The sequence below is a fragment of the Cataglyphis hispanica genome, chromosome 23, assembly GCF_021464435.1.
Source record: "Cataglyphis hispanica isolate Lineage 1 chromosome 23, ULB_Chis1_1.0, whole genome shotgun sequence".
Taxonomy (NCBI): Eukaryota; Metazoa; Arthropoda; class Insecta; order Hymenoptera; family Formicidae; genus Cataglyphis; species Cataglyphis hispanica.
Window position 1 is genome coordinate 1,994,393 of NC_065976.1, and position 14,971 is coordinate 2,009,363.

A 14,971-nucleotide genomic window follows, 5' to 3' on the forward strand; every position below is an offset into this window, starting at 1 on the left:
TTTTCTATTTGAATATATAAAATGGAAATTATAGCAATAAGTTATTATTATTGCTATAAAATATTTAACATACTATTCAAAGGATATTAAATTCAATTTTGACGCATTTATTAAGAAAAGCACATTTAAATTAACATGAAGTAAAAGAAGAGAAAATTTTGTTTTTGTACAATTATTTATCATTGAAATAAAAATGTGAAAATTCATCGTATTATATGTAATCTAATATTGTACTATTTGTACGTTTCATGCGCGGCAATTCGATCCAAAGACCGTGATTGGTTCATATCTTATGTTTTATGCATTTTCTTTCTACAATGATCTTGGAGCATCAACTGAGGAAGAGGAAGCAAGAAGCTCGTCTGAGGAGAATGGGGGAGGGCGGGAAAGCGAGGGCGGGACTCGGCCGCATTTCTCCAGAGATCGGGATCGTATTTCCGGCTCTCACAATTTTAGTATTTATGCAATATCGTGCTCGGTCCCTCCGGATCGCAAGATAGGTTGTAACATTTGAGTAGGAGCGAAGTTACTAAGTACCGCTAAAACCAGTTCTCCCGCTCTATAAATTCCCTCTCATTTGATAAACATTAATAATCATGGTCGCGATACAAAAACAAATATGATGATTGCGAGAAATACGAATAATTATTTTACTTTGAAATAAAAAAAATAATATATTATTTTACTTTAAATATTTATGTTTTTATTATTCTGTGCGATGCAAATAATTTATTTCTATTAATTTAATATTTATATGTTGAAGAAACAACCGGTATTTATTTTATTATTTTTTTTTTATTTGTATAATTTCAAAGAAAAATATTGTAAAAAAAATTATGCTGTGCATTTTATGCTAATGGCATATATTAATAAATAACTTTTTTTTATATTTGATTTGTTTGTATGAAAATATATCGGCGCAACTACAGAACAGAAGAGAACAAAACTTATTAGAAGCGATAAATTTTTATCTCCTTTGAGATTACATATAAATATCTTCTTGATACAAGATGTATAGCTCGCTTATAATTGAATTTGATGAAAATCGAAATGCACTTTTAATCTATTATTTAATTAAAGCAAGTTTTTGTAAGTTCAAACTGTTGTATTTGAATTTAGTCGAGAGAGAGAGATTGTATTTTATTTTTAAATTTTTTATAATTATTTCACAAAGTAAAATACATTTCTATTTCATGTATTATAATACGATTGTTTATTTTTCTCTCTTGATGAAAATCAATTACACAGTGCGCCAATATATTTAATAGAATGATTTTAATCTAATATTGCTACATTGAATTGCTCTTCTGTTTTATGCAATATACAGATTACTATCATTTATTGTATGCATATATGAAACAATGTTGTGTATCATGTATTTTATTACATCTTTTTTTATATCTACATGGATGTAGTTATTTTATACACTCATTGAGAGTCCATTAAAAACGTTTGATATATAATTTCCATCAAATGAAGCCGAATTGGTAATGTTAACCTAATTTATGTAAACGCAAATATAGCTCTGGCAGCATCACATTAACTTAATATTTGTTTCAATTAATATTCGATATGTGTTTATCATATTTTCTGTTATGACAAAATATGTCTGTCAAATTTAATTGATTATCCGTTTAATTTACTGCATCAAATTTTTTCTTTTTCAGATAATTTCATTCAGCTTTGACTTATCGTTAAAACTAATAATGATTAAACATCCTATATATATATATTAATCTTTACTGATCATCAATTATTATGTTTCAGATATCGTGGATCCGGCGACGCGATTTTCACGTCTTAACAAGCTCCATGTTCACATACACGAACGACGAGCGATTTCAAGTGCTGCATCCCGAAGGCTCAGATGATTGGACTCTTCAAATAAAATACGTCCAGGACAGAGATAACGGGACATACGAGTGTCAGGTAACGTGAACTCAGCGCGCGAACAGCTTTGTTACGGATTAATTAATTCAGTCTATTTGGATGAATATTTTTTTGCAACTTTTATCTCCTGGCGTATACTACTTGCTCGCTTTTCCATTTTATTTGCCGCTTCATTGATCGTTGATTTTTTCTTCTTCCCCTAATCTTTTAATGAAACCTTGACGAATCGTTCAATCGTTTGTATTTATCCTTATCAGTGCAGTTTGTTTTTTTCCATTGATCAGAAAATACGCCTTTGTACACAACATGCAAATTGGTACCTTTAAATCGGGGATGTATGTTTCAATAATGCGCGTTATATAAAGGTGATCGGTGATTTATGTGGGATATGTGCAACGAGAGTAATAAATCCTTCTATTAATAATTTCGAACATTGCTGATTATGTACACCGCAATGTACGCATTATCAATTTGGCATTAAATGTCGATGTATATTCGATACCTAATGTAACCTAAACTTTATATAATATACAATATTTAATATTCTTTTATTCTATATGTAACGGTAATTTAACATTAATAATTATTGAAGAAAAAGTGAAAACAATTTTGATAGATAATACGAGATATTATTTTTTCTTATACAACATATATCGCATTTAATGCTAGAACCAGAAAAAGATATCGCGAAAATGCTATAAAATCTGTTTTACAAGGAGATAAATGAAATAATTTTATCTGATTACCTAGATATAAAGATAGAGAATTTTTTCCTCATATCACTGGGTGGTATAATTAAACGTGACGGCACTAATGCGTAAATCCGGTGAGTAGTACGAATAAGCCGTACGTTTTTCCTGCATATTCATACATTTTTCCGGCTAATGGAACGGCAAACACGAGTACGTGTGTGTGTGTGTGTGTGAGCTCGAAAGAAATCGGACAGCGTGAATAACGAGACACGACGCCGAGCTTACGCTTGCCGTTGAGTAAACTACGGAACCCTACGGTAATCTCTGACCCTTCTAAAGTTTCGACTACTGAAGAATCAAGTTTTGGGTGGTAAAGGTGTGGCTTCTCTCTTATGTTAATTTCGGGCGCGAATACGGTGCCGCCGCGAAACTTTCGTCGGTGAACTTACGTAACTTTTCGTTTCCGCGTTGCTTATTTTCCCCGATCTCTTGTTTCAAAGAGCATCTTTGAATCATTGTCCATCAAAGTCTAGTAAACTTTACGAAAATTTAATTGTAAGTAAAGTTAGTGACTATGAGACAGGATAGTAATTTTTGCACATTTTACGAAAATTAATAATACCAATTTAAAAAAAAAAGAAAAAAATGCAGAGAGTTTCGATAATCAATTTTATTACAAATATCGTTAGGTAAACTTTTGTTTAAATTTCTAAAACAGGATAAAATATTCCTGATGATATAGATGTAAGTATTATGTTTAATGCATTAGAAGAACGAAATGATAAATAATTACCGACAAAATTTAATTTATTATAAAATAACGAAAATACGTGATTATATTAAACGAGAATACAATAATGGATATTAATAAGTATTCAACGTGTATAACATAATATCAAAAGCCGATTACAGAATTGAAATCTAGATTGTACCTTTGTAATTTAATAATTATATTGAAGCGCGTATGAACGTTGGAAAATAAAATGGCTAGTTACACTTAAATAATAATAAATTAATCAAAATAGGTAATTTAACCGCTCTTGGATATGAAGCCTAAATTTTCTTTCAAAATATTGTTTTTATAAATTATTTTTAATATTTTTAATACTTTGTTTATTTTATATATGATGATATCATATATAACGATTTGTATCAGACAATCAATTTTACAGTAGAATCGATTTTTCTATTATGACTTATGATATCGAATTGCATAACAGTTGTAATACACGAGGAATTGTGATTCGAAAAAAGATCGATGACATTCAACTGTATTCAACGACTGCATGATGACGTTCTATTTATCAGGTCGCGACAAGGGGAAGAGGAGAATGAATGTAGATAAACGGGTGTGGTTGTATGACCGCAATGCAACTCTCGACACTTCATTATGCATTAAGCATGGAGATCACTTTGTCATAAAGTCGATAATATATAGGTGTGTATTTCCGACCAGTATGTAACGCACGAGTTACTGTTAACGGCCTCGCTATAGTTTATGCGGGTTCTAATTAGAAATCATCAGAGATACAATGAAACATCTGAAGCGATCGCCCGTCTCGTAGATAACAAATGTCAGAATCAAAGTTTACGAATTACCCATAATTCTAACGTAATGTTCCATGCGTCCATAAATTATGATGGTTTGCGTTCATCAATATCGCATATAGTTTTCGTATTTAATTGCAAGTATTATTTAGAAACTGACATAAAAAAAAACATGCGTTATATATAAATCAGATTGTCCTAATATCCAAGATTTGTGCGAATAAATCTATTATATGAAAAAATTACAAAATTTGTGCAAATAAATTTTACATAAACAGAATAAAGTAAAATCGTGATAGAGGAAGTACAAAAACTTAGCAGATGAAGTAACTATCTTTTCGAAGTTTGCCCTGCAAGTTTGTCGTATTACAGAACTTTGATAATTTTGCTGCTGTCAATCAAGTTCTTATTGGAACATACATACATTTTTTACAGAGAGCTCTTGTACACTGCATTCTTACTGTACCATTGCATAGTGTATTTTATATTTTTTACTTCACTGAACCATCCTTGCAACGGCAATCACTCTTGAATAATTTTTTTAAGATCGTATAAATCAAGATGGACGTCGTAGTAAAGAGCAGCAAAGAAATGGGAAGCTCTCTCGTGACTCCCACTATCTTTGTCGTGGAAAACATTTTAGCGCAAAAGGCATCGAGTACAGCTATCGCGAACGACAGATATACTGCGGTGACCGTTTTATTGCGAGCATGGCGGCCACGATTAAGTGTAATTGAAGACGGAACGTTGGAAAGCTTTACGAGTAATCGAAAGCTCGCTGCAGCAATGTCTGCGGTAAAAGTGAGAGAACGGATAATGTATACGTGTGTATATGTGAGCGCGGGTACATTTATGTGAAAACCTTCTTGACAACCAGTTTCGGTTTTACCTTACGAAACATTTTCTCACGTCGTCCTGTATTAGACTCAGTCGTGCTATTCTGCAAAAATGTCGCAGAAAATCTTGTGATAAGGTAATGATTGTATATTTTTTATGAATAAATATCTGAAAAGAAAATCTCTAAGAAATCTTTAAAAAATAGAAACTTTTGTTGTATACATGAAGGTTTTCTCATTTCTCATGAAATTTCTTTTTGAATTTATTTTTTTCATAGACGGACGGGGTGTACGGGGGAAGGAAGAGGGCAGGCGGTAATAAATTATATTTTCTAAAAAAATAAGAGAAAAATTATAGAAATATATTTAAAATTTTACATCACATGTCACACGAGAAATCATTTTATGTAATTACGAAATACAACAAATTTAATTTTGCTTACTTTTGTACCACTATTCCTCACGCAAATGGATCATATAATGTTTAAAATATAATTAAAGCTTTCCCCGTAAACATTATTACTTCTGTAAATGCAAATACTTTTTGACACTTCTCTCATCGTTATTTTGTTGCAAGATATGTTTACCGGAAAATTATATGTATTTTAGCTTTAAATCTCCATCACTTTTGCATTTAACGATTGAGTATAACACGGCGAAGCTTTTTGCTTATCGTGGGATGAAACGAAAAATACTATTCAATGTCGGAAAGCTATCTTTATTTTTGCGATTATATCGATAATGTACAAGCTGAGAGTAGCGGCGGTATTAAATGCCAGGTTTAATTACGCGTCCGGCTTTGCCACGACTGTAAAAAGAAATTAATTAAGGCGAACCTTGAGTTGTTACATAGTACGTAAGTCAAGGTGCTTAACTTTTTACGCGCCTTCGGAGAAGTAATGGAAAGCTCGTTTCGCGCTTATCGCAAACTCCATCTTAGCCGCAGCTGGCTGAGCGCGACTCGGATTGGTTTATATCTATCTAGTACCTAGACTTATACACAGAAAGTGGGTCGCTTATGGGACACAGCGCGGGAGAAGACCCTTTGCCGCTAAAGATAAGTACTTTCTCACCCTGGCCGTGTCGAAATGCACGTAGCCGCGATCGTAGCCGGGTCTCGTTAAGCTTTCGGGTTAAGTTTCTGCCCGCTCATCCGCGCGCGAAACGCTAAGCTAAAACCGAGATTCTGATATTCCTTGATGGAGGTCAAATTTGGCAGTTAATCTCGGGCGAAGCCGGGGGGGATTTATGCCCGGCGATACGCGCCGCGCCATATCTTACTTTCATCGGGATTAAAATACGAACGCTCCCGCACGTCATGTTCCTTAATCCGCGAATCTACATCGATCGTCAATTATGTAAGAATTTAGATATCTTTCTATATAAGCTGTTTTCTCTCATAAACTAATCAGATTTTAACCTTTTAGCCGTCGCGCAATTTTTTTGAAATACTAATTATTGCGTGGGATTTTAAAAGATGTTAATATAAAAGAAATAATTTATATCTTTAACGTGAAGAAAAAAAAAATATTGAAAGGTTAAAGGGCGAAATTTGTATTTTATTACGGAAAAAACGCATTTCACTAAGCTTTAAAGACTCCGCGCGAGATTGAAGGGTTAATCAATTTTAATTATTGATTATGTGAATTGCACATCATTCTCTCTCTCTCTCTCTCTCTCTCTCTCTTTTTTTTTAAGAATGTATTATTATGTTTTAATTATTATATTATTAGAGAATATTATTTATAATCAAAACAAATTCATTATTTTGAAAAATTAATTAAATAATAAAAATATTAGATGTAAATAAATCAGAATGTATAGACACAACAGTATTGTGCTTTAATGTTCAATTTTGTAATTGCTTATAATTCGGTTAATGTATTATTTCTAAGCTGCATAGATCGGATTTTTCAATCTTCAATTATCTGCATTATTAATCTCATATCATTTCAATGTGCTAATGCTTTCAAAGCCATCATAACACGATTTCTTATAACGATAAATAAATCTCTTGGAAATGAGGGTTGCGAAAGTAACTTGGCAACATCATTAAGCTTCGAGAAGCTCGTTAAGTTTTCAATGCTCAACTTGTTCATGGCTCATTATTCAATGTGACCCGATATTTATTCGTAAAAATGAATCCACTAGTTTCATCTCCGGTCCGGCGACGCAGTATCTAATATCTAGCATACGCAACCTAGAGGTTCTTGCGTTAACAGAAAATTAATGGTTCGGTTAACGTGCCGAGTTTAATTAAGCTCGTAGCAGCGTTGCATATTTTCGCAGTAGGAACTTTCGGCGGACAACACACATATGCGGATTGCTACGTGCTGAAAATTTATGATAGGAAGAGTGTAGTTGTGTGGAGCTTGTCGTGTTGAAGCGAGCGAATGCACGCATAATAATTTTACTAATAAAGTAGATGCACTATGAAACATAAAGGAGCTTTATACATATATTTGAAATTGAAAGCACGGCGATGTTTTTTATGAAAATTGGACACAAAAGTTAAAATTATTTGTAGTTCAATATTTGATATTCACTTTATGTATGAAACGATGACTCGGCAATATTTTAAATCATCAGTAATTATGATATGTTTTTGCAATGTGTATTTTCTGATATTTCAAAATATTGTTGGAGTTTTAAACGAAATTAAAAATCTACAAGACTTAAATTTATTTTATGAAATATGTGTTTGAGTTTGCAAATAAATAATACGATTTTTCATTTGTGATTTAATTTAATTTTAATGGTGACTTTTAAATTAAAAAATTATAGTTAAAAGACGTTAAAGATTAAAGTCAAATATTAAAAAGTTATGACAAAAGAAGCCAAATGCGATCATGAGTGTCAAAAAGCAATACCATTGATCGCAGCACTGACTGATATTTAACAAGGCTTGAATACTGATCTTTATGTCAATAGAATTATACAGTCAAACTATGCGCGCTTATGAATTCCGTCCATACACCGAATATTGTAACTGAGTAATTGAAATACATGCTGCGTTCTGGTATGTGGATAGGTAAAAAAAGCACGACGGTGAAAATTTCAAAATAGAATATTCTTTCACATGCTGGTTTTTCGAGGGAAAACCCCGTTAGGGTAGTTGTTTGATTTATTTTACAATGTACGGGCAAAAAAAATATTGTCGAATTTATACTTGCAAAACAATTCATCGAGTTACACAACGCTCGAATAAATTATTAGTCGCGAAACCTTTTGTGATTTGTTGATACATCGACTTGTCAATTTTTATTGTATTTATAATGTATCGAAGATAGATTTTGCTTGATTATGTGAATAAATATTTAATAAATATTCCAAATATTTTTAATTAATTATGAAAGAAATAAACTTTGTAATATTTAATAACTTATCATCCATATAGATATATATCGCATAAATTTTAAAAATTTCCGCACCCGAATAGTGACATAAAATGTATGGTCAAAGTAGAATCTACTCACATACTTTAATATATTTTGATTATCCTTACAATATTCCCATATAAATAAAATTTATAAGCGTACATATTTGACAATTCTATTAACAGATAGATCATAATAAATCATTCGATCTTTATTAAAAACGAATCACGTAGCGTGAGATAAAAGGCAGCGATTTTTTTTCAAACAACGATTCTTGCAAGCAGTTATACGTATCATTCTGTACGGCGACACACAATCGAAATGGATGCTGCGAATATCGTGTTTGCAGCTGACGTAATTTATTTACGACAAAACGATACTAACCCACACTCGGTTGTAAAACCGAGGCGTTCGCGTTTTTCAGATCCCATCAACATTCGAGGCATGTAACGGAGTGGTGAACGAAATAAATCTATATCCGTATGGTGTGTAACGGTGGGTGGATCGCCGCGTCGCCCTCAAAAAGAAAAAAGATCCAATTTGATCGCACTTTCGATCGACTGGATTTTTCCAGGGTCGCCGCTAAAGCATGACGCCAATTTTTACTGTTCGCCAAGACAGAGAATTTTTATGCATCCTATATATGCGCCAGCTGGAGCACATATGACATAACTACGTACAGTATGTTACGCATAGGTCGCGATTTTGCTGGAATTGGAATAAATGCTCGGAAATTCGTGTACGTCGGACGGGAAATCAGCTGAGAAATATTATACGTCGGATGAAAATTAATGATGGGTATCAGCTTACAGATGATCGTTATGATTTGTCTTTATTGGGTTGTCAAAATAAACACACAGAAAATTGCAAATATTATTATTTAATATTTTTAATCGATAAATGAATTTATAAGATATAAAATATAGTAATTTCATTTGAAGAAGGCGAGCAAGTAAAAATTTGATTCATAAAATATATATATATATTGTTTATTCTAATGCAATTTAAATAAAATACTGTAATTAGCTTTATTTAGATATTTAGCTTTATTTTTTATAATATTCAGTGATGGGAGTGACAGCATAAAAACAGGATAGTATACAACCTAAGCGAATTAACATAAATAACGAACGAGCATCTAACTTTCTCCTAGTTTTAACTTCAATCTTCATTACATCTGCCAGTAAACAACTTAGCGCGCTTGAGTAACCTAAATAACACGATAATGCGAAAGCGGATAACCGTAGACCGATGAGACAGCATTTCGAAAACAAGACGGAAATGATTTGTAAGCAGTATGATATGCAGTGTGATATATTAAAACTGTATTTTAAAAGGATTAAATCCAATACGGAGCAGGCAATCTCTCAATTTCCATTCGCAGAAAAATTACATCTTTTTCATAAGTTACAATCGTAAAATAATAATTACATTAATTTCTCCCATTTATAACTTACATCTATACAAATGCCTAAAATAATCGATAAAACACTTACATTATATATAATTATTATTTAACATCGGTATTTTATCTGTGCAATATTTTACGCTAAACGTATATATACGATAACAATATAAATAGTACATGTCGACATCGGAACTTTTGTAATTGTGTTGCACTTTGCAAAACGTTACTTTACTCGCCATGTTGCTATTTATACGCCGGCATAAAATTGCAACGTATTAGCATAAACGACAGAAACTTCTTTTACCGTAACTCGCTTGTCGTTTGTTGCATTAATCTGCAAGCAACTGCCGGCATAACTAACTTAAATAACGCAAACGCATTACGACACGAGACAAGGGAATGAGAGTTTACTGGATGGCTTCTCGAAAATGGTGCTGGGCGAAAGGTCCTAACGGAGCGGGCAGAAGGGATAAGGTGGAGTTTCCTCGATTGAAGTTAAGGATTATATCCACGATAACGCATTTTAGCCGCGTTTCGGACGCGGATACGACGATGGGGGGGTACAGAGGAGAGAAGATAACTTTCGCGATATGCGCTTTAACGGGGCGAAAGTAACGAATAATTGAGTTAAGTGAGGAGGGAAAGCAATTTCCTCCGAGTTTGTGGACCTTTTGTGAATAGCCGACGCCCTCGAGCGTTGACGCGCACCCTCGACTCTTCGTACTTGGACGCGACACCCTCTTGTCGATGCGTTCTCTCCTACGTCCTCTATTATCAGTCCACGAATATCACTAAAAAATTTATAAGTATGCGTGCGGGATCGATTCGAAAAGTAATAAGTCGTCATCGGGAATAGTGTCTGTTTGTATGAAGGAAGATTTAATCAAGAGCGGGTAATGCAAATTGGAATGCTACATAACGTTTCGAGATCGATAAAAGCGACGTAGAATCTTATCTTATTAGCGAAGCGATGCCATTTTCTCCTCTCACAGTTCATTAAAATGCAGAGTCTAACTACATTATGACAAAATTTGCAGTTTAATCATTAATAAAATTGATTTTGGGAATTGAGATATTACAAGGAAGTTAATAACGAGAAAGCATCGAGTCAAATTTTGATTACGATAATTTAAATTAATATTGAATCTTGGAAAATAAAATATCATTTATTTTTACGAGAGATAGTATTTTAGAATTATTTCATAAGGACGTTAATGCGAAAGAAGACGCGATATTCGTAAATTGGTTTTAAATACCAAGAGTATTGAAAAGGTATATAGATGAATTCTACATTTATGAAATCCATATTCTCCATTTAAACTCATATTTTTTTTACTCATTATTGTATTTGAAATTGAACTTTGAACATATTTTCACTTACACGATTATATGATTATAGCCTTTACAGACATAACGAAATCAAAGACAACGCAAATACATTTATATTTCGCTTCGCTATATTAATTTACGAAAATTAATGAAATTATAGAACCATTTGCAAATTTATTGTACTCTAATAAGGGAAAGCGAGATTGTAGAAGGTTACTGATTAAATCCGCTTTTGATTCAATTGTGAGACGCGTGCGATAAAAGTGATAAAGAGAACACGGACGAAAAATGGCGAACGAACTTGAAATTACAGGGTAGCCGCGACACGACAATCTTTCATGCTCACTGCCAATTTAAAACTTTTCAATCGGACTGCCTCGTTATACGCGCCACGATAATTTCGATGTCTTTAACAAGCGATTCGTGGAATAATTAATCCGATGTGACGACACGTTTTCGGCAGGATTCTTATCATTCCGAAATAGCTGACTTTTTACTACAGACGTGCAATGCTTGCTAATAAATATTGAAATGAATATTTTAAGAGACTTTTTCTTGTATCTTAGTTAACAATTATTTAATCTTAATATAATTTAATGTAGCATTTCTATTTTTTTTATTTTTTTTATTTGATAAACGTGATTCTCAAAAATTTTTTTTGTTGCGAGATTTGTATAATATTTAAATTTATAAAATTGTTCTTTATACAAATTTATCTTGCACTCGTACATAAATAATATTATTGATTTATAACACAATTTATTACACGAGAAAAATATTATTTTTAATTTTTATAAAGATGTAACAAATTTGCAATATACTTTGAATTATTTCGATTACATAATTTAAATAATAATTTTTTTTTTTTTTCATTTTAATGATTTTATATATATAATTCTTATGATAATAAAAAGAAATGCTAGTTTTTTTGTTGAGAATTATTATTTTTTAGATTTTTTATCTTATGAATTTATGAAATAATTGATAAAGAATAAAAGTTCGCCAAAGAACGTTTATCGCTTCCGCAAATAACACGCATAGTAATAATAACCATCACGCACTGGCTCTTGCACGTAAAATGAATGATTAATTTTCCTTGCGACTTATTATCGCGAGAAAGCAGCAAAGTTCGCCGAGTTTTAACGTCGTAATGAATAATGAATAACTAATTCCCCACCTATTTTGCTCTTTGACTTTGGTCTGATCTTCTTCGGTTGTTTAATATAATATTAGCGCGCATTAAAGGTCCGCAATATTCAGAAGTGAAGTTATGATAGGTACTACATCATTTGAATTTTATAATATTCCGTCAGACTTTACGAGATGCGAAATCTGCGAGTCTTCGAGGCAGGAAGAATCTCGTTGGGCATAAACAGTTCCGGACATTTCCTTATCTCGTAACAGAATTAACAGTTATGCGCTTTCGAGTTTGTGCGCAATTGTGACACTATAAAATGATAATGCGCTGCGAGTCGCCGACGGCAAATGGGAGAAATTATGATTTTTCTTTGAAATATATATATTCTTATTAATAATTATAAGGAATTATTATTATTATTATCGGTGAATTTTATATTTCAATCTTGTCGTGTTTTCTCGTCAGATTAAAATTCTTTACATTGCAAGAGAAAAATATATCACTGTTTAATCGATCAATAGACCTCACAAGAAGATACAAAAAACTAAGAACAACTAATGACAATGCCAGCATTATTTAAGTCTGCGAGATATTGAGCGGTAATAAAAAACCTGTCGATTACAGATTGTGTCGATCATTTCTTTAATTCTCTAGTTCTGATTTGAAATAAAATAGTTGGAAATTATTTACGTCAAGATAGAATAACTTGACGTGTCAAAATAATTGTTTGTGTTATTTCGTTAAAAGTAAATGTTCGCGTATATAATTTCTCTTTTGTTATTTTTCGAAAGATTATTTTAATTTATATAAATTTTTTTTACGGGAGATGCAAATATACATACTGGCATAATGCCTTACAATGAACGTATTTCTAGCTCCTAAAAATTTTGTTTTATATGATATTCAATAATTATATCATCGGAATTATATTCAAAAAATGAAATGGCATATTACAAAAATTGATATTCCAAACATGTTACTTTTGAATTTAGTTTAATGAGAAAATCATTAAAATAAGAATGATCGGCAATTAACATAAATGGTTTACATAAAAACTGGATTAGTTTCATTTCGTTACGAACATTTTCGACACACACTTTGCTGACACAAAAAATTTTAACATGGCAAAATTTACGCTTCATTAATCTTATTACGATAATAATAAGATTATTTTGGCGCTGATAATAGAGTGCATATATGAGATTTAAAAGAGATTCTTTAATTTCCGTGATTACACATTATCGTTACGTGACGGAAGTAACGCTATGATGAAAGAATAATGAGTCGACAGAACATATCTCATCTGTGGGGAACGAAAAAAGAAAGAGCAAGAGTATCATTTAATATTTAAACTCAATAAAAATTGATTTAATTTTATTCATAGTTTTTTTTTTATCTGGTTGCACCTCGTTAGATTTTAATTACCACGACATAAGAAGAAAAATGGCAAAAGTCATATTAGAAGATATTTAATAAAAAGTAAGGAGAAAACTTTGGATATTAAAAGATATCGAACGATTCAATTTTATAAAAGTACATTGTCACGAATTGCGCAGCGAAATTAACCTTAACAAGTCTCCGACGAGAGATTTTGTAATGTCTTGAAAGAGAATCTTCCAAGCTAGTGAAATGTTCTTAATCGTGCATGTTCTGTTCCCGGTTCGCTTGGGACTCGTCGTAAAGGGCCTGAACCGGTGATGCAATATCCCACGATGTCGCTGTGCTTTATTGCAACTTACTTTTTAAGACGGTAACTCAGCGATGAGCAACGTCTAACCGGCAAGGGTTGACCCTTTGTCGTGCGATGTAACGAATCTCCTTTATCCCGATTTTCATTCTTTTTCGGAAAAGCGAAACGTTATCGACAAAAATCACTTAAATAGTTTGCACGATTTATATTACGTATAATATTTAGCGACTCGTTATATCTGATTGAACCGTGTTAATTAATTAATTTTGATCGAAGATATTAATACCTCGCAATTATTACCCTAATCTTTTCGCAACGATAGCGATATATCTTCGAAAAAAATATTTATGAATAGATTGAAAGAGAGAGCATGGTAGCTAAGCTCCTGGTCGTTGTTCGTATTTATAGGGCGAAATTGATAATATCGATCCTCGGAATGAAACGAGGTCGACGTCAAGCTTTTCAATAAATCGACCATTACGGAGGCACTTTCGGCGTTACCTTGAAACCCCGGACCAAAGCCCCGAGGCAAAATTTCTTTGATTATCAGACACACAAAGTTACGTCCTTCCGTCTTCTTCTAATCCTAAGCTGCTGCTGTATTATAATACGTACGGTGGATGGATATGTAAGGGTACGTGTATATATATATATTCACGACGCCTCAGGGAAAACTTTCGGAGCTTCAAAGGGCCGAAGTGCGTCTGTATCTGATGCTTAAACATAAGTCAGCGGGCGACTTCTCTTCACCTCATGCCATCTTTCCATCTGCTCCAAGCTTCCGCCTTCGCCGGCAACGAACGTGTAACGTCATCCTGATGATAGAAGTTCCGTCCGTTGGCGCGGCCTTTACACCTTGTTACGAGACGCGTATGAAACACACGAGAATCATCCCCACGTAATATTACTCCGCAACTTAAAGTAGCGTAGATTGAATAACGTGCGGTAGAACAGCGGAATAATATATCCCGTCATACTTCTTGGCAAAGAAAGAAATTATTGTTGGTGATGAAGTCGACGAACGAGCTGGTTGTTAAACGAGTTTCCTAGCAAAGTATCTTAG

General features: G+C 32.7%; 1 protein-coding gene across 4 annotated transcripts in view; it reads left to right on the forward strand.

Annotated features, from left to right (window-relative positions):
* Positions 1-14,971, forward strand: part of LOC126858017 (hemicentin-1) — a 231,825-nt gene that overhangs the window by 153,883 nt on the left and 62,971 nt on the right. For all 4 annotated transcript variants that reach the window (XM_050608025.1, XM_050608023.1, XM_050608024.1 and 1 more), the window contains exon 4: positions 1,768-1,929. In XM_050608025.1, the coding sequence (XP_050463982.1) occupies positions 1,768-1,929 (162 nt within the window). The remainder of the gene's footprint in view (positions 1-1,767; positions 1,930-14,971) is intronic.